This window comes from Hydra viridissima, unplaced genomic scaffold (genome assembly GCF_058129835.1).
Source record: "Hydra viridissima isolate aposymbiotic clone 2 unplaced genomic scaffold, HvirCarnegie_v1 scaffold_1, whole genome shotgun sequence".
Taxonomy (NCBI): Eukaryota; Metazoa; Cnidaria; class Hydrozoa; order Anthoathecata; family Hydridae; genus Hydra; species Hydra viridissima.
Genome location: NW_028324300.1, coordinates 907,558 through 928,740, shown reverse-complemented (window position 1 = coordinate 928,740; position 21,183 = coordinate 907,558). Strand labels below are relative to the sequence as shown.

Sequence of the window (21,183 nt, the reverse complement as noted above, 5' to 3'; positions counted from 1 at the left end):
AGGTTGTGAGTTTTCTCCTTATTGTCCGAACCAAGTGTAAACATTACTACTGGGTGTGGTCAGAAAAAGTTACTAATGCTCTTTAACTTAACAAGTTGTGCATAACGTGAACCAAAATGGTTCGGGTCTAATGCAGCTGCTATTCGCTTTGAGCAAGTTGCGCTTAATAGAACGATGATTACAAAAACAAAAACAATTGTATCATCACGTTAGTTGAAATAATATATTTAAAACAGTTTTCACTTTGTATAGATATAAAGAAACTACAGGAGTTGAAGTCGAAAGTTTAGAGACAGGATTTAACAGCCCTTGTTTTTTAAAAAAAGTTGGCCGCATTAAAGACTTTTGCTTTCCGACTGGGTTTAATTCAAAAAAAAAATTCAGTTTTTTTTTTCAATTCAGTTCAAAAAAAAAAAAAAAATTTCTAAAAAATGAAAAACTCTCGAGAAACACGTGCTTTTTTTTAAAAAAAACAAGCTTTGATTCGTCACATTTAAAAACATGTCTTTAACGCACCACTCTTCGAGTGTCATAGATGTAAACAAAAAGCATATTTTTTAGAACCTATTCTAATCAATGTACCCTATCTGCAAGAGGCTATTAATAGCAGTTGGATATTTATATTCTTTTGGTTTCTTTTGCAGGCTAAATCCAAGTACTTTCATAATTAATACTTCTTTTGTTGAGATTTTGGATTTTTAAAATCGTGTTGTGACTTGATGTAATTTCATTGTTCATTAAACTTGGAAGTTTATTTTCCTCATTAGCAAAATACAAGTATTAAAAAATTTTTTAGTCTTGAAATCAAAACTTTAAAATCACTTAACAAAATCCAACTGATTACTAAAAATATTACTACTAAGATATATATCTATTAAGTACTAAGATAATAATCTATTTTAGACTAAAAAAATGACTATGGGTTTAAAGACACCTGCAACAACTATAGGAGAAGGTACATACTCCTCTTCAGATTTTAGCAGTGATGATAGTAATGATGATCTAATATCCAAACATACGCCGAATACCGAATCTTTGAAAGAAATGGATGTAGATGAGATACTGAGGCTTATTGGAGAATTTGGTAAATTTCAGCTATTACTGGTTTTTTTTCTTAGTTTGCTAATGGTACCACTCACCTACCAAAACCTATCAATTACATTCATTGGAATCGATCCTCCTTGGACTTGCTCTTATGTGAACCCTGAATGCAACAGAACAGGTGTCTTTTCTCAAGATGATGAGTTTTACAAGGAAAGATGCTCTATAAAAAGAGAATCATGGAGATTTGTTGAGAGTAAGGAGTTTTCAATAGTAACAGAGGTATATCAAAATTTTATAAGTGAATAAATTTTCCTGAAATTTCAAACTTAAAATTGATACCTTAGATTAACTATTCACTAGTAGAAAAACAATAAAAATGCCAAAATTGATGTATTTTGAACAAATATTTATAATAAATACTGAATCATCACAAAGTTGTATATATATATATATATATATATATATATATATATATATATATATATATATATATATATATATATATATATATATATATATATATATATATATATATATATATATATGTATATATGTATATGTATATATATATATATATATATATATATATATATATATATATATATATATATATATATATATATATATATATATATATATATATATATATATATATATATATATATATATATATATATATATAAACAACATTAACTGATTTCTAATATTATGATTGTTTGATTATTTATATTTGTAATTGCTTTTGTTGTTGTTGTTCTCATAGTGGGATTTAGTTTGTGATAGAAAAGCTCTCACTCCTGTTGCCTATAGTGCATTACAATTAGGATGTGCAGTTGGTTCCATACTTCTAGGCATTGTGTCTGATAAGTATAATTGTTAATTGTTAGTTACTAATTATTATTTGAATAACAAATATGAAATAATATAGTATAAAAACCAAATATATCTACAATAGAAATTGAAAGCACAGTTTTGTTAAACTTTTTAAATCTAAATTTAAAATTATTTTAATGAAGTTTGTAATCTGCAAAAAATGATTCCTTAAATAATTTAGTTTTTTTTATGCAACCTTTTTTAGAGATTTAATCCCACTATCACTGAATTTATATTATTGTATTTATATTATAGCTGATTGAGAAGTTCTGAACCACTCTAAAAAAATTTGGTTGATTAACTTAAAACACTTCCAAATTTTACATTACTCTCTAAATGAATATACTTTGTTAAATCATTTTATAAATTTTAAATATAAAGTACTTTGTTTATTGTTATTTGAGTATATCACTATTTTATATGTTGTTACAGCGTAATGTAATTTAAAAACATATAAAAATACAATAAGAAAGTACTAGTTTGTATACTTATAAAGTAAATGTTATATTTTTATACTATGAGTAAAGTTTAAACTTACGTTATTTACAAGATAAAAGTTGTTAATTAATGTTGAATTTTAGAAAAGTTTGATTGTTTTAACTATAAAAGCTTTGGGTGCTGGAGCCTTTTCAATTTTTTTTTTAAAAATGGAAGTACCAAAAAAAAAATTGTTGTTTTCAAGAACTTTTTCAAGGATTGTAAGTTTTACATAAAGTATCAGCAAATATTTCTTTGAACTTGTGAGATTGTATTGTTAATGTCTTTTTTATATTCATTTTTACTAAATAAATAAGTTTTTTGTTATTATCTAGATTTGGTCGAAAACGTCTTTTATTCCCTGCTTGGTTTACATGTCTAGGAGTTGCATTAGCCAGTGCATTTGTAAAAAACTTCTGGGTGTTTTTAGCCATTCAATTTGTAGCAGGAATTTTACAAGGTGGAGCAACATTAGCTATTTGGGTGTTAATGACAGAGTTAATAGGTCCAAGTTACAGAAGTTATTCTAATCTAATTTGGTTTTCATTTAACATGGCATTATGTTTAATGTCATTGCAAGCATGGCTTATTCAGAAATGGCGTACTCTTGAGTTGATTTTAACTGCACCATATTTGATACTTGTTTTTACCTACCAGTGAGTCCATATAAGAGATTTGAAGTCATTATTCTTATTTACTAAATTTAATATTTTGAAATAAACTTTTAATTCTTTTAAATCTAATTCTATAAGCTAAAATCTGTTTTCTTTGTTTTTTGAAATTACTCTTTAAAACAGTATTGATACAGTTTTTTGTTTATATAATTATGTCTATTTAAGTTATATTGATGTAGTAACCAGACTAGTCTATGGATAGACTTACAACACAGACATAGACAATTCTGTATGTTGTAATGGACACAACAAATGTTTAATTTTTTGTCCTTGTTGTGTCTATCAAATTTTTGATGGTGTCCTAAGATTGCTCAGTTAAAAAATAATTTTCACTTCATAAGTCTACAAAGCATAATTTTTTGTCTATTTGGTGTCTATGATTTTGTCTAAATTTACTTGATTTCATAAAACCAGAAATATTGATTTTTGCCAATAAAATCTAAATTACCCAAAAAATCCCTTAGAAACAAAAAAGAAAATATACGATATATTATATTTGAATTTTATTTCATGGTAAAAATGACTTTTATGGTGACAAATTTAAAGTGGTGACAAATTTTAGGACGGAATATGACAATAATGTTTACACAAATAGTTGATTTTCCAAAATTTAGATCCAATCATAGTCAGATTCACAGTCTGAGGATAGAATGTTAAGAAAATCAGGATTGATTAGATTCTTTTCCTGCAGGCCTGCCAAGGGCTTACTGTGAATAAGTCCCTCCAGACCAGGTGTTGCTTCAAAAAATGAAGGAGATTCAGCTTCTTCATCTGAGGTTTCATCCTTCTCATTCATGTCACTTTTACTAAAGTACCATTTTTCCACATAGGGGACCAGAGTTGAGAAGTTAGTTTTCACAAAAATGCATTTGCTGGCAAGATCAGGAGACAAATTGTACCTTTCGTCTGTAATAACTTGCCCTGCTTGAGAGAAGGCTCTTTCAGATGAAGCTGAAGACACTGGCATGCCTAAATACCCCCTTAGGAGCTCTGTTAACAATGGTAGTTTTGGGGCATTGATCATCCACCACTTCAGAGGTGGAACTGAAGAATCAGGCCTAGGCATGGAGAGGAAAGTGTTGAATTCTTCTTGTAGTGGAGGAATACCACTGGAATGACGATCCTGCACAAATCCATCTAGATTATTTATCTCATTGATCATTAAATCATATGCAGCCATCATACCATCCCTTGGCTCTGGTTGTGAAACTGGTGAAGGTGTTTCGGCAAGCAGGCTCTCAGACGAGTCAGTATCCATTGATTGTGATTGAAATTGAGCTGTAGTTTTGTGGCTTGACACCAAGGTTTGAACTACATTGTGAATCTCTGGTCCAAGCAGATGACCCTTGAAGTATGGGTGCAGTAAATTTCCAACAGCCATAGGGAAAATTCCAACCCCTCTTTGAGGAAATTTTTCATGCAGGTTTTTTAGAAACTCAGTAAAGAAAGCTTTAGCAGTGTTGCTGCTTTGTGATGAGGTGCACATCTTCTCAGCACATGCAAACAGACAGAAAACTCTGACCAAAGCTTGGTCCATCCTAGGCTCACTGTCATTTGAAAACCATTCACTGAGTTGTTTTACTTCTGTTAAGAATGGTAGGAGCTCCTCAAACAAATCCATTTCCTCAAGGCTGGGGACAATTTTTCCAAAGTCTTTGTTTTCAGAGCTGAGCTTCAGTAAAGGAACTCTCATCCTTATAATAGCATCAAGAATTTTCTGGTGACCATTCCACTGAGTTAGGCTGAGAGTTGGAATTTTAATGGCTCTTACATCACTTAGCCTGCAAACTCTTCTCAGCTTTTTGTTTTTCTTTCCTGATTGATGCATGTTTGATGCCAAATTTCTGGCTTTGTCAAAAGCTTTTTCCAAAACAGGATCTTTAACAATAGATTTCCTCAGGCATGTGTTGAGCTTGTGATCCAAACATTGCATACTGCCATCTTCAAGAGACTCCACATATTTGCTTTTCCTTAGGCCAACTGCCATATTACTTGCTTGATCAACAACAGCAGTTATTGTGATATCTTGTAGTTCTTTGTGTTTTTCAATGATAGCATCAACTGTTGTGGCAATATTGTCACCAGTATGGTCCTCAGGAAAAAGTTTCACTTCATAAACTATCTTGTTCAATCTGTAATATAAAATAAACATCGATATAAAAATTATTTAAGGACCAATATAACCAGCAATAACTCAGTAAGAACGAATTTTGCGGACCAAAAACAAAAAAAAGTAAAAACTCGGACATAACTACAAGATGAATTCTATTTAGTGAGCAATACTGGCTCTGGTGCGAGCGCACCCGAGTTCGAGTCCCAGTCCATCCAAACTTGACCATTCATTAAAAACTAACAAAACAAAAATGCTTTTCAACTTACTTGAAGTTTTTGTCCATGTAATGCAAGGTTACACCAAGATAGGAATCTGTTGTCACTGAGGACCAATAATCCATAGTCAATGTGGCCATTTTGCAATCTTTCAGGTCTGTTTCCAGTTTTTTTTGTAATGCATTTTCAAGTGTCAGGTAAAGCAAGGGCACTTTATATTTTGCAAAGGTTGTAGAGTGCTTCAAATTTGCTTTTGGTGCTAAGTACGTCATCACCCTTTTATAGGCAGGAGTGTCCACAGCTCCAAAGGGATAGCCATCACAAACAAGCCATACTGTGATTTCCATGTCAAACTCCAACTGTTTTGCACTTTTAACAGGATATTTAGACACTTGCTTCAAATCAGTTTTAAGCGAAGTAATCAGGGCTTCTCTGGCTGCCTTTTCATCTTTTCTCTCTTTGAATTTCCCAATCAGATCAAGATATTTATTATTATGTTTGGATTTCAGATGATTTTTGATGTTGGTAGTATTGCAGTTCTTAATTTTAACACTTTTTTCACAGAGCAGGCACTGTGGGTCATTCCCTTAAAGAAAAATCATAAAAATATTTTAGATTTGTGTGGCAGGTATAAGTTAGTAAAGCTAATACTTTTGTAGTGGTGTAAAGTTTGCACATTTAGGGATACGAATCCTCTTTAAAAATAAAACTCTTCAATAATAGCCTGCGTTTGGCACTTTGATAAGCTAAATATCATTTTGATCTTTCATTACCGTATTATTTGAAGATTGTTATGTAGTAAATTTATAATATTAAAAAAATATTGAAATGACATCAAAACTCCAAATGACGATCATTGCCCATGATTAATTATTGTTTAAAACTTGCGTACATATTCATCAATAAAATGAAAGTAAAAAACATTTTTCTTTTTCACTATTGTTTTATTCACAAACCTAAATAAATTTTAACACCTATTGGAATCTTCTACTTACTAATCCACATTTTATAAAGGACAACTCCTTGATCACATATTTTTAAAATAATTTTATTGAAGGTGATAAAGATTTTAGTGACTAAGGAAAATTTTTTAAATGATAAACTTACCTTCAACTTTTTTGAAGTAATCCCAAACTGGAGAGGGCATTTTAAAAATAAATTTTCACGCACATTATCTGAGAATTGAAAAACAACTGAACTGAGTAATTAATGAACTTCAATTGAGCACAAAATAGTCCATTTTGAGGTTTTTAAATAGACATTAACTTTTTAATCAACAGCACACGCTGGACAAAAAATTAAAAAATGAACTTCTGTTAGAAAAATTGTATTTTTAATTTTGTGCTCGTTTTCAGTTTTTGAAACGATACTGCAGTGAAAATTTAATTACTCGTTATAAGTCCAAATTATATATGAAATAGATCTTCTATACCTCATTAAAAAATCGAGATTGTTCATTTAGTGTCCGTTTTTAAAATGATTGTCTAGAAAGACAAACATTTTTTATAGACAATTCATTTTTGATAGTTGTAATTAAAATTGTTGCAATTAGTGCTTCGTCGAAGTCTATTTTTGTCCTTTTATAATAAGGCCATTAGAGATTGTCTGGTTGCTATATTGATGTAATTATGATATAATTTTATGATATAATTTGAATACAATTAAATACAATTAAAATAATTTGGGTAATTTATTGCTCTTAATATGTATGCTGTTTTTGAGTAAAAATGAAGTTTTTAAAATTTCTTTCTATTCAGATTTGTTCCTGAATCTGTAAGATGGCTTCGTCTAAACAATGATAATTACAAAGCTGAAATAATTCTTCATAGAGTTGCAAAGTACAATAAGAAACCATGGCCTGATGTACGTCTTTCAAATTGTTCAGTGGAATCACACAAGCTCAAAAGCTCATTTACATACGTTTTCTATCCATGGCAAATGTTTCTTTCTACTTTAGTTCAGGCTTTAAGTTGGTATGAACTTTTTACTGTGTGCTCAAATGTTTTTTTTTTCATTATTTCTACCTTCTTTTACTTCATAGACCTTTCAACTACTAAACACATTTTTAGCAAATGACTTGTTCAATGTATTTAAGAAACATTTTGTGCTGTATTCAATTAGTAAAAATAGTTTTCCACGTATAAACTTTGTAATAATAAATAGATTTTAGGTAATTGATTTTTTGGTGCATGCATATATCTATTTGTTTGGTTGTATATTTGAAGAAAAATGTTTCAAAATATTCTTTACTAAATCTATGAAAAGAGTTATGAATGGTTAATTGATGTTTGTTAATAAAAAAAAAACAAAAAAAAAAACAAACACCAATTAATATGAAAGCACATTAATTTTGTTGTAAAAGATGGTTGCCTAATCGATCCAAAGTTGATAAATCTTGGGTGCCCAACTTGTCTGGTTGCTATATGCTACTTATGAGCATGCAGCTTGGAATATACAAATTAGCACTTCTTTCTCATAGTTGTACAAGACCTTCTTATACTTAGTTAAAAGTTAGCCAACTCATTGTGGCACTTCAAATAAATGTATCTTAGCTATTAGTTGATCCAAAATATTTCTTTTAACCTCCCCTTCATATCATATTGGGTTTCAAGAAAAACTTTGTATGAGTTTTATTGGAGCAGGATTTCTCAAATATCTATTTCCATAGAGATTTTCACATTTTTTAGTAGTTTACTAGCATTATATCCCAAGATAACCTCAAAAAACTTGAAAGTACTGTATCTTGATCGAACTTTTTAAAATAGTAGCCTATGGTCTACTTATGAGGAATGATGATCTGATGATCTAATTATTATGGTGATCTACAATTCAATCCCCATAGGCAAATTTTATTCTGGAGGTGAAATGAAGTAATAAATTTTAGCTTAAATTATTTTTAACAAACCATCAAAAGAACCTAAAATTCTTGGTGATGTTTACAAGAATGAAACCAAAGACAAAATTGAAGACCTATTAATATACTTTAGGCCAAACATCAGCTGACATGATCCAGTGTCAGAATCTACACAAGGTTTCCTAACAATTTTTCATTATTTTCAGGTATGCGTTTTTTTTTAAATCATAACACTTTTTAAATGTTTTTATTCTATAACTGATCTTTATTGTTTATGGGTCAGATCATTATATTTCAACCAATGACCTGTGGGGCACCATCTCTAATTTGCTTGATTTTTACATATCATTATCTACATTATGTAAATTGGTTAAATTTGCAATTTCAGAGTTCCAAGTGCAGTGGTTCAGAAATTATAGCCTTATAAACACTCTTGGCTGGCTCCCCTCGGTTTCTCGAATGGTAAAAATAGACAACTTTAAACCCTTATAACTTTTTTCTAACTTTCAACAAGTGACTCATTTTTTCTAGAAATGTTTTCTAGATATTTCTGTTTTAAAAGTAGTGATTTTTATTAACTTGTACCATATTAGAAAAAAGCTATATATATATATATAGTCCACTCAACAAAAAAGTCCCAATTTCAGCCATTTGGGGATAGCTCATAAATTTTTCTAATACTTTGTATTGATCTAATAGTAACAGCAAATAAGATCATTAGGCCTAACTATATAAAAATGTAAACATTATAAACTTGTCATGTTCACAACAAAATGGCAGCATTTTTTAATAAGCCTATTTTTCAATAATTAGGGTTGAATAGCGTTATTGAAAACCAAGGCAGCATCCACATTTTCATGTTGGCACTAGTTTATAAGTTGTAAATTTTATCTACATATAAACCAATGGTTAAAGTAGATAAATTTCATGGAAATATCTTGCATGTTTGTTGATTTACTGATATTTTTATGTTCATTTTTATCTTATTTGCTATAATTGAAATATTTTCCAAAGTTGCCAGAGAAGATTATTTTATTGGACATTTATAAATCAAGGAGAGGAGTCTCGTTGAACATGGAAAAGAAGACAACTCCTTCAAAATGCAGCGAATGTCTTAGTCCTTAAGGTTAAGGCTAGCTTCACAGCTGCAATCAGTCCACATGTTGGAAAACTTTTAGTTTCAAAAGATTCTAAAGCTGCTGAGCTCATTGTAGCAAGTGTAATTCCCTAAAAGCTAGTCTCATCATAAGGAAGAGTACACCTTGTAAAAATAACTTGAGGATCACCTCTGCCTAATACTCCAAGCAAAACTAATAGCTGATAATATGATGAATAAACTTACAACATTAGTAGCCATCTCTAACAATTCTTTGTTGTTTTTAGTTCTCAGTTAAAAGTTGCATTTTTGATATGAGTCTATTGAACATGTAATTATCTAGTGAATCATACCCAGGCCCCTGTGGCACAATACCAAAATCAAACACGCCACCATTCTCATAAAAAGATCGCATTATGGTTCATCTTGACATGGGGTCATCTAACATCAGAATGAAGTTCATGGCTGTTAAATGCTAAATTGGTTCCTTATAGATTCTTCCAATGAAATCACATATTTCTTGGGTGTTACTTGCCATTTGTTCCAGATTGTAGAAATTATTTGGTCAAATGTAGTCATTGACCAGTATCTTTAGATGAGAAGACTTCCTACCATGGCAGGTAATTTGAAAGTTATGAGTGTTGAAAAATAATTTTACTAATGGGCTTTTAGAGTCCATGCTAATTTTTATTATCTGAAGGATTTCATTTGCAACAAAAATATGCTTTAAAGTAGGTTAGTAAACAAGTGGCTGAAGCAACATATTAGGACTTTGGTCTGGATCAGGAATGAATGGTAAATCAGGCATCCAGAGCATGGCCAAAATTTGGTCAGTTTTATTGTGGAATATAATGGCAAGCACCTTTAAAAAAAACACTGAAGACAAGATCTTTTTTAGTATAATTGAAAAGTGAGAACATGAAATCAAAGTCTAGCAATCTTGGAGAAATGTTTGCCATTATATACCAATCTCAGCTGGTGGGTCTGACTGAAAAGTATTCTAAATAAAGTTTATTCTTAAGGGACCTAAGAGTTCATAAAAATACTTTGGGGCCAAAGCTATAAAATGATAAAAATATTAAAATATAAATAAATCAACAAGCAAAATATTTAAATGAAATTTTTCCCTTTTATAAACATAGGTACATTGAGCTAAATATGTATATAGTTCAATTAGAATCATGTATTTGCACTTCCCCAATATAATTTATTAGGAATAAACATTTTTTTGTTTACACTCCTCATCAAAAAGAAAATTTAAAAAAATTAACACAAAAACTGGAAGTTGCACTATGAACTTGGATAGTTATTTCATCAGGTTTTTCTACTCAAGGATGAATACCAGCCTGATCAGATCTCAAGATCTCAATCCTCCCCAAAAGAATTTATGATCTTGTTTCTCCACAAAGTTGTATCAATATCTGAATACAAATGAACAAGACAGTTAACTGAAGTGATTGGTTTGCCTTTTACTCAAGACATAAATATCATCATCTCTCCTGCCCTTATCTTTTTTTATTCCAATCTGGACATAATAACTGGGGATGTAAAGTATTTAAAGTTTTGTGGGTAGAAAATTATGAATAAGGTTTGCTTGCTAGCAAATTAAAATCATGCTAGACATTAAATGGTAGCTCTTGCATTACTCTTGACCAATGTATAATCTTTTTTATATAGATGAGAAAATAATTATATTTTCAGATGGATTTTTCATCGCTATTTTGAATAATTGATAAATTTACAGATCTTGATTATATAATCTCAGATCAGCAATCTTAGATCTACAAAATAAGTCTCAGATCTACAAAAAAAGAAAATCATATTGAATTTTGTGTTAGGTTGTGCATTGGGCTAGTTTACTATGGCATCTCTATTTCTTCAGATAAACTTAGTGGGAATCTCTACACAGACTTTGCCTTGGTCAGCCTTGCAGATGTTCCTGCAAACATGATGGTTTTATGGTTATGTAATTAGTAAGACATCTTTGTTTTGTTTATGCATTTATGAAAATTGATTTCTCTGGATTTCTTTTTATATCCACAGTAGTATATTACTTTTAAAAAAGTTATATTGATGAAAGAAAATGTTATTTATATTGAAAAGTAACTTTTAAGGCTTTTTGATATTGCACATGTAGCCTTAGTTTTTCACTAATACATTAACACAATTGCAAATCAATATATATTTTTGAAATGACATAAAAAAATTCTTCCTTTAAAAGAAATTTGAAGTAACATGTATTCATTTTACTTCTGCTTTTAAGCTTTGGACGTAAACGAACAACTATATTATCATCTGTGTTTGGAGGATCGCTTTTTTTAATTTTGGCATTTGTTCCTTCACAACCAGGTATGTTTGATTTCCCAGAACTTTGTGTTAAAATAGTTTTTAATTGTTTTTTTCTTTTTAAATATTTTCATGTTATTTTAACTGCTATATAAATGTTTTAAAAATATGTTAGTTGTTTTGTTGAAATAAATTTATTGAGCAATAAGAGTTGTTTTAAGAATTTTTTTTTCTCCTCTAAACAAGTTTAAGTTTTTTTACTTTTTTAAACAATTTTTGCTTTATAGTTTATGCATGGGTAAGAATTTTGTTAGGTATGACAGGAAAGCTCCTGGTAAATCTTTCCTATAATGCCATATATATTTGGTCAACTGAGCTTTTCCCAACTTCTGTAAGGTAATCTATTGCTTCTTTGATACAAGTTTATTACTTTTATGAAACCACTTTCATGTGTTTAACAAATAGTTTTTTGTGTAGATCCAAAGGCATCGGTGTTTGTACAACTGTAAATATTATTGGTGCTGCTTTATCCCCATGGGTCAGTCAGTTCTTAGGGTATGAGTATCGTTTACTGCCATTTATAGTAATGGGTGGATCACTTATACTCTCAGGTTTGTTTTGCTGCTTGTTATCAGAAACTAAAGGCAAGTCTACTGTCGAAACTGTAGAAGAAGTCCTGAAGTCCACAGTATGAATACCTAATACCTAACTTATTAGGATTTTCTAAAATAGTTTTTTGTGTCTCGACAACTATATTCTAATAGAAATCAATATATATTTATATTAGCATTTAATAGTGTAAAAATAAACTTCTGGATAAAAAGTAGAAAGTGTGATATTAAATGATTAGTTGATTAAATGACTATCCATTTCAATATTTACATTTTTTAAAATTATGATAAAATTTTTTAAAACTATGATAAAATTAAAAATAAAAATTTGTAAAAGATGGTAAATAAAACATAATGTTTTCTATAGGCTCGTGATTAGCAACCATATTAGCATATCTCCTATTTAAAATGATCAACATCTTCAAAATGCTCACAACTTAAAGATTAAAAACGCTGAGAACATTTTTTACTCATTATTTTCCGAAGCGTTTTAAAGATGAATGCGATAAATTTGCTGTAAAGTTACTCAATATATTTCGCTTTAATACGATTTATCAATGAGGTGAGAAATTTCTCAGAAAAGATCTCATAGATTTATTCTTTTGATCTCATAATTGGCATAAATGTTTTAAATTTTTCTTGGGCAACTCCAGATTTGTTAGATATACATGGAAATATTACTGGATACACTGTAACTGGCACTGCTGTTATCAGCGAAGAAGATTACATCGTTGAAGAGCCCAAAGAAAGAAAGCGGAGAAGTATTGGTCAGTCAAGTGTTGGAACATCATTATATGATGGTTCTTTACAAATTAATTTGTATGTCAATAAGTTTTTCTTTGACTATATGAGATTTTAATATGATTTACGTAGAATCTTAATACGGATGAGTTTATCCAAACCATTTTTATTAACGAGTGAAAACCATTTAACTTTCTTAAATTTTTATGACGACTGAGTTTTTAACTGCTTTCTTACAAATTCTTCGTTTTTTTACTATGGATTTTGACAATTTTATAGTTCAAAAATCTTTAATGCAGAATATTTTGTAGACAATTTCAGTGTTGATGTTTGCGAAGTAAATAATATATTGTACAGATTATATATTTAAAAGGTCTGTGTTTTTGTTTTGTATTTTGTTGAATTAAAAGGTGTAAATATTTGAGCTGAGTGTTTGATTTTTATTCTTATCTTTTAATAATATTAAATTTAAATTTTTCATGATATTTTTCAAACTCATCTTCCATCATCAGTTTTGAAATCGAATTCTTCTTGAAAACGAGAAACAATATTGCGCGTAATGAGATACGAAACAATAAGAAAGTCTGCGTTTTATGATCATAGACTTATATAACAATTATTTTTGTAAACTTGTCGCAGTGTTTTAGTTTTTTTTTTATAAATGCAATTTGATTGGTGGAAAAGTTTGAAAGTTTTCTATTTGTATGTGTTATGGTTTTTGTATTGAAATTAATCAGAGCTTAAGTTTTGACTTAAGCTGATTCTCGTAAATAATTGTTAATCATTCCTCTGTGTTGAATTTACAGCATTTAAATTTTTTCCTTAAAAATGTAGTTTTTGTCACCTTACCTAAATTCATCAACTTATTTGGCACGCATTTTTGAGAGCTCTTAAGAACGTTGTTTAAAGATTTACTCTAAATCAGTTTCTAAATTTGCTCTAAAGCAAAGAATATATTAATTAAGTCACTGGTCACACTCTGATCTTTTTTAAATGCTAAGCATGGTTAATTTTTACTGATCTATGTCAACTCATGACTTGCAAAAGTTCTTAGAATTAGTATTTCTGCTTTCATTGAATCATTGAGAGAATACTATAGTATTTAATTTGATGAAAAACTGAGAGTTTTTTAAATTAAGTAATTTAAATAACAAACAATTGTCATAAGTCTAACTAATTAATATTTCGTTAACTATAATAGAAAGCCCACAATAGACTGAGAATACTACAGTTATTTAAGATTTTATAGCAGACCTTTCGTAACTTCAAAGATAATTCTCAAACATGCGAGGTGACTGTATCAGTATCAAAGATCATTTAAATGTTGTGTAAAAATTCTGTTCGGCTGAAGTTATTTCGGAATGTTAACTTTCCAACATATTGGCTATGTGCACCGCCTTTTAGACCAGCATTTAGTGAAGCAAGTTTCCCATATCAGAATTAGGCTTAATCAAAAGTTACACTTCTCAATTATAACATGCACAATCTAGTGACTTGTTCAAAGTGGTAGACGATGCAAAAATTTCTTTTACAGTTTTATTTTCAAATTTTTCTAAAATATATATTTCCTTTCTTTCAAACTCTCAAAAAAAATTTACTTCTAGGGTACTGATATATATCAATACTTTTTATTAAAATGATGTTTTTTTTTCCCTCCTACGAAATTAGTGTTGTGACCAAAACTAAAAGTCGTATTAACTTAAATAGTAAAACCGAAACTAAATTTCGTCGACTAGGTTTTTAGTCCAACTAAATTTAGTCAACTAACTTTTTAGTCCAACTAAATTTAGTCGACTAACATTTCAGTTAACAGTTCATTTTTAATTTGCGAAAAATATATTGTTACTGTTACCCAAAAAATACTTTTTTAAAATCTTGTTACGCGTTAGATGTGAAGTGGTTTGAGCGCCATATTTTTAATTACAAATTGCTGTAAGTTTCAATTTTTATCTGCAGGGCATCTTTTCCAAGAATCGGTTTTCAGAGTTTTTCAGGTTATTTGAGAAAAGTTTGCGGCATATACAGTTGGAATTTTGTAATAGTAATAAATCTTATCTAATTAGTCCCCCCTTATTATTGAGTACTTGTTTTAAATTTCAATAAAAAGCGGTTCAGATCTTGATTTTTTCAATTTCTAATTAAAGTGAATTATAAATTTTAAAACACATGTGAAATCAATTTATATAAAAAAAAATGGTGCCATGTTTTTGAAAGGTGTGCTATGTGCAGAAGCATTTTCGGATTTCCTTTATATAATTCCTGCTATGATTTTTTGAAGTAATTATACGTAATTTATTTCGTTCTACACTCATAAAAACGGAGATATTTACAGTGACAACAATAAGGCAATAAACAGTTAGACAATTAATGTTTTTTATTGTTTCTGTATTGCGTAGGGGAGAATGGTCTAAAACGGGCAGTGGCGTATCTAGGGTAGGGCAAGGCAGGGCACGTGCCATGGGCGCCAACCTGAAAGGGGCGCAAAAGAGGCTCGGTTGCGATACAATAAGCGAGAATTATATAAAATAAATTAAGAAATATATTATATAAAATAAATTAAGTTTTGAATTATTTCTCAGTGTTAGATCTATTATGCTTTTCAACTGTTCTGCAAAATATTATATTTCTAAAAAATTTGCTAAAAAAAGCGGTTACGAATTTGTCAAGGAAATCCTTATCATTTGTTGATTTCCTTATATAAAAAACAAAAAACAAGTTTTTAACATTTACAAATAAAAAGTTAGTTTTAAAGGGGGTGAGCCACCTTAAATAAATCAAAACTGAAATATACACTGGCGCCTGGTATTGCCTGCATGGGCACCTTCTGAATCACTGGATTCATCTTTTACAAATATATTCTAAAATATTCTGTTGCGATATATTAAGGTAATTAAAAAATAATTGCTTTTTTCAATTATATATAGCAAGTTCTTAATAATTTTAAAAATGATTAGCTGAGAACCATGAATCTTTCTTTTGAGAAAAAGAAGGAAAGTGGGGCTGCAGGTCGAAAACGACGTTCATTAGAGGCAAAAGAAAAAGAAAAAGCAGCAAAGTTTTTAATAGGTTTTTTCAAAAATCGAGCACGAGCACGACTTCTTCAGATAATCTAGAAATTTCTGCAAGCGCAAGGCTTCAAGAATTAGAAGATACTGGGTCAAGTTCAAGCAAGAAAGAATTAGCTGCGACATCTATTGATGGCGGTGCGGAGAATTTTAGCTATAATTCAAAAATCCTTGCTCTTTCCGAAGAAACAGAAGTTTGGCCTGAGTTTGAGAAAGAAATGAAGATTAATGACGTTGAAGATAACGACTTCATATCCGAAAACGTCCAAATTATTAAAAATTCCATACCTAAAATTATTGTATAACACGACATCAGATTTCTTAAGTTTAATGAAGAAATAGGAAAAGCAATCATAACTGATCCCTTGATAACTGAAATTATTAAACATGGTTTTAAACATTTCCATCGAAGGTCCTTTTCTGCCGACTAACAATTGTTCTATCAACAAAAGTTGGTTCTTTAAATAATGAGGAAACGGTCACGGTGAGCAAGTGATGCGTTCATGGTTGGTTTACTCGCCTTCCAAAAAATCTGCCTTTTGTTTTTGCTGTCTTCTTTTTTTAAAATGCGAAAACCAATCTAGTTTGGAACAAGAAAGCTGTTTTAACAATTGGAAAGCACCTAAGAGAATGAATGTACATGAAAATTCAAAAAACCACAGACAATGCTTTACCCAATTGAATGAATTGGAAAGAAATATATTTTACAATAGAGGAATAATTGATGCAGAACTTTAACAACAAATTCAAAGAGAAAATAAAAAGTGGTGTGATATTTTGAAAAGGCTGTTGCACTGCATCAAATACCTTGCAATTCAAAAGTTAGCTTTGCGAGGACCCCGAGAATCACTTCAATCAAATGCTAACTCAGGAAATTTACTTGGTTTACTGAAACTAGTTTCCAATTTTGATCCTGTTATTAAAGATCATTTAAAATTTGTGGAGAGCCATCCTGGATCCACTACATATCTTTCATCCAACATTCAACACGAGTTCATTCACATCATAGCATCCACTGTTCGTGCTAACTTGCTTAAAAGGATACATAAAGCAAAGTATTATGGGCTAATGTTTGACTCAACTCCAGATTTAGCCAATCCCGAACAAATGTCTGAGGTAGTTAGGTATGTCGAGATTGATTTCGAAAAAAAACAGTATATATAAAAGAATCTTTCCTTGGCGATAAGGATGCAGCGATAAGGGTGCAGCTTATCAGCGATAAGGATGCAGCTAGCTTAGTCCAAACAATATTGGAGCAATTAGAAAAAGACGATATGAAAGTAAAAAGTTGTAGGCCACAATGCTATGACTATGCTGCTGTTATGGCAAATAATAAAGGAAAAAAACAACTTTGTCATATTTATCAATTGTGACAATCATAGTCTTAATTTGGTAGGCGTACATGCGGCTAAAGGAGAAGTAATGATGGTTACTTTTTTTGGAACCATCAAGGCGCTTTACGTTTTTTTCTCAAGATCAATTCAGCGATAGCAAAAACTTAAAGATGCTGTGCCTATTACTTTAAAGTCCTATTCCGATACCAGGTAGAGCGCCAAAACAGAATCAGTAAAACCTCTACACACCTTCATTGATGAAATAGTGGAAGTTCTTCAGAACTTAATGGTAGACGAAAGTGCGTCAAATGAAACGAAAAGTGATGCAAAGCAGCTTTATAATATGATTTTAACGTATGACTTTCTCACAAGATTCTTGGCCGAATTGACCGTGTTCAAAAGAGGTTGCAGGACCCTAAAATGAACTTTCCTAATGCAGCTTTAGATTTGAAATCGCTCCAAGATTATTTCCAAAGTGAGAGAGAAGTCTTAGTTAATGACTCAATAAAACAAGGAGTTCAAACTTGCAACAAATGGGGTGTTGAATTTGAAAGACCTCAAAGATAAAAAAAAAAAGAATGGATGGCGAAATGTCTAGAGATGTTGGGTTAATAGCAAAAGAAGAAATGGAAAGGGTAATAAAAGGGAGTGTCGAAAGTTTTTTCAATGAATTGAAAACAAGAAGCGTTCGATTAATGAAAATTGATGAAAAATTTGGATTTCTGCTTGATGTGGAAGGGTTGTGCCTCAAAACGGAAATCAATCACTTAAGAGATCAATGTTAAAAGTTTGGCGAAGTCTACAGTTCTGATGTGGATAGACGAGAACTGTAAGAAGAAATTTTGGACTGTAGATTGCTGCTTACTAGCCGTAAGGAAAAAATATCAAGTCCCGAGCAACTAATTATGTTTATAGTTGAATATGGAGACGAAAACGTTTTCCCTAATATGCGTATAGCATTGCAAATGTTGCTAACAATGGCTGTGTCTGTAGCTAGTTGTGAAAGATCATTCAGTGAACTTAAACTGATTAACTCTTACTTGAAAGCTTCGATGGGCCAAAGCCGTCTCTGTAATCTCGCTTTACTAAGCATAGAGCCAGAAATTACCGAAGAAATTGACTTTGACAATGTTATTAAGAAATTTGTAGCAAATAAAGCTAGAAAAATAAATTTGTAATATATGTTACATAAACAAATTGTTTATTTATAATGAATAATAAAGTTTTATTAAAAGTTTGTATCATCACTTATTAAAAAATTGTAATTAAGCACTTTATGTGGGGGAGGAGGGGCGCGAGATCGGTGTTTGCCCCAGGCGCTATTTACCCTAGGTACGCCACTGAAAACGGGCCCCTTAGGTGAGACGGGCCCCTATCAAATCTCCTGTTTAGACAATAACTAATATAAATTTAACTGTTGAATACTGTGCAAGAGACTATAAACATTTAAGAAAACCATCCGAAAAATAGTTTTTTTTTATTGGTATTTTTTGACAAAAAGAATACTTGAAAGTAGTACTTTTGAAATTTTTTTGGGGTAAATATTTTTTACTGTAATTGTTAAAAACACTTATGTTTATTGCATTTTGTTGATGCTTTCTAAAGCTTTAGCATGTTATCTTTTAACTAGCACAAGATTTTTATGAGAATAGTTTTACAATTTATGTTTTTCACTGAATATCAATAACACACTCCCAACCGTAAAATCTTACTAATTGCACAGATGAAATAGGCCCTGGGGCCCATTTCATCTGTGAAATTAGTAAGATTTTACGGCAAAATATTTCAGCTTAGAGTCAGCTAAAAAAGATTAAATTGGCTATATTATCAAAGTAGTGAAACCTTTCAATATTATTTTTATTCGAAAAAGGTATTTGCAACGACTTCCTTTGCTATTTTAATTTAAAGCAACATCTATGTATTTGTATTTTTAAAAGTTTTTATCTTTTATTTGTGTCATTTATTTACCTATATATTTGAATATTGATCATAGCTTGTACATTTTTTTGAAAATATGCAAATCTTACTTAACTATAGATTTTGCAATACTTTTTATCAATTCTTATTAAGTACAATGCATACAATTATTTAAATATTCAAATATATAATATTAAACTGAATCTAAATGTTATTTTATACTTTGCGTGTGTTTTTTTATTATATTTTTAAAGAGTTTGTAATATATAATTACAAGATTGTATATTACAATTATATTGAATATAATTGCAATATATAGAGAGTTATATATAATAACAAAAAAGTGATAGTGTAAAATGTACATCCTAAGACGTTTTTTTATTTAGTTTAGTTCAATTGAATTGGACAATTTAATCAAACTAATCCAAACTAATCCAATATGACTGATTTTATAAGCTTTTTTTCTATCATGTCAGATAAAAAAAAGGCAGTGTTGAAGTGAGAGATCTATGTCATCAGCTGTTGACATAGCATGCAGCTATTGAGGCTGTAAGAAAAAAAGAAATGGGATTAAAAAAAGCATGCAAGCAGTTCAACGTTCCACGGAGTACTTTGCAAAGAAGGTATAGACATTATTTGAACTGTGTACAAGCCTCGTTGAAATCACTTGGATCAGTAAAATGTGTGTCTTATATTGAAATGGAAAATGAGCTGATGACTCATATCAAGCAAATGGAATCTATGTTTTTTGGTTTAACACCTTAAGTTTTGTGTAAAGTTGCTTACCAGTTTGCTAAACTTAACAATCTCGAAAAAAGGTTCAGTTCAAAAAATGAACAAGCTGGTGCTAATTGGTTTTGTGGATTTTTAACTCGGTTCCCGCCATTATCTGTAGGAATACCAGAGACAATTTCTGCAGCAAGGGCTTTAATCAAGTCAGTGTTGGAAAGCTTTTTGATTTATTGCAAGCATTGCAGAAAAAGCATCACTTTTTTCCAGACCGAGTTTATAATGTTGATGAAACAGGCATCACTATTGTTCCAAATAAACCATCAAAAGTTATTACTATTTGTGGAAAGAAGCAGGCTGGATGCCTAACTTCTGCTGAGCATGGGCAGTTGGTCACAGTGGAAATCTGTATGAGTGCGTCAGAAAATTTTTGCCACCTCTTTTTGTTTTTCCAAGGTTTCACATGAAGTCTGAACTAATGGATGCTGCACCACCCAGTTCAATTGCTGTTTGCCACCCATCTGGTTGGATGAAAAATAATATATTTGTTACTTGGTACATGCACTTTGTAAAGCATGCCAACCCAGCAGAGCATGAACCAGCTTTGCTAATATTAGATGGGCATAAAACTCATACTTCAAATTTAAAAGTAATTAATCTAGCTCGTCAAAATAACGTTACTTTATTGTGTCTTCCTCCGCATTGCAGCCATAGACTTCAACCTTTAGATGTAGCTTTTATGAAGCATTTAATGACCTATCATGCACAAGAGGTTGAAAATTGGCTGAGAAATTGACCTGGACGAGTTGTAACAATTTATCAAATAGCCGAACTGTTTAAAAATAGCCACTTACGAGCAGCATCTACTACCACAGCTGGTAATGGTTTCGTTAAGACTGGCATTTTTCCGATAAATCGGAATGTTTTTACAGAAAATTATTTTGCTTCAGCACTTTCAACTGATATTCCTCCGCAGTTGCTGAATAAAAAAATAACAGAAGATGTTCCTGGGCAAACATTAATCTCGCCACGGCACATTCTAGACATTGCTCAAAATGAGAATCTGCTCATTGAACTTCAGGCCTCAAAAGTTGTAACACCAATTGTTAATCAAGTTCTGACACGAAGTCTCAACTTTTCAGAGCCAGTTGTTT

At 30.5% G+C, this 21,183-nt stretch overlaps 1 protein-coding gene across 1 annotated transcript; it reads left to right on the top strand.

The window, feature by feature from the left end:
* The first annotated feature begins 904 nt into the window (after window positions 1-904).
* LOC149892796 (solute carrier family 22 member 15-like) lies at window positions 905-12,742 on the top strand. The gene is made up of 9 exons (XM_090075338.1): window positions 905-1,323; window positions 1,808-1,911; window positions 2,730-3,050; window positions 7,154-7,369; window positions 11,185-11,319; window positions 11,610-11,695; window positions 11,920-12,028; window positions 12,110-12,320; window positions 12,611-12,742. The coding sequence occupies exons 1-9, from the start codon at window positions 913-915 to the stop codon at window positions 12,620-12,622; spliced, it is 1,605 nt and encodes a 534-aa protein (XP_089931464.1). The 5' UTR covers window positions 905-912; the 3' UTR covers window positions 12,623-12,742.
* Window positions 12,743-21,183: the final 8,441 nt, after the last annotated feature.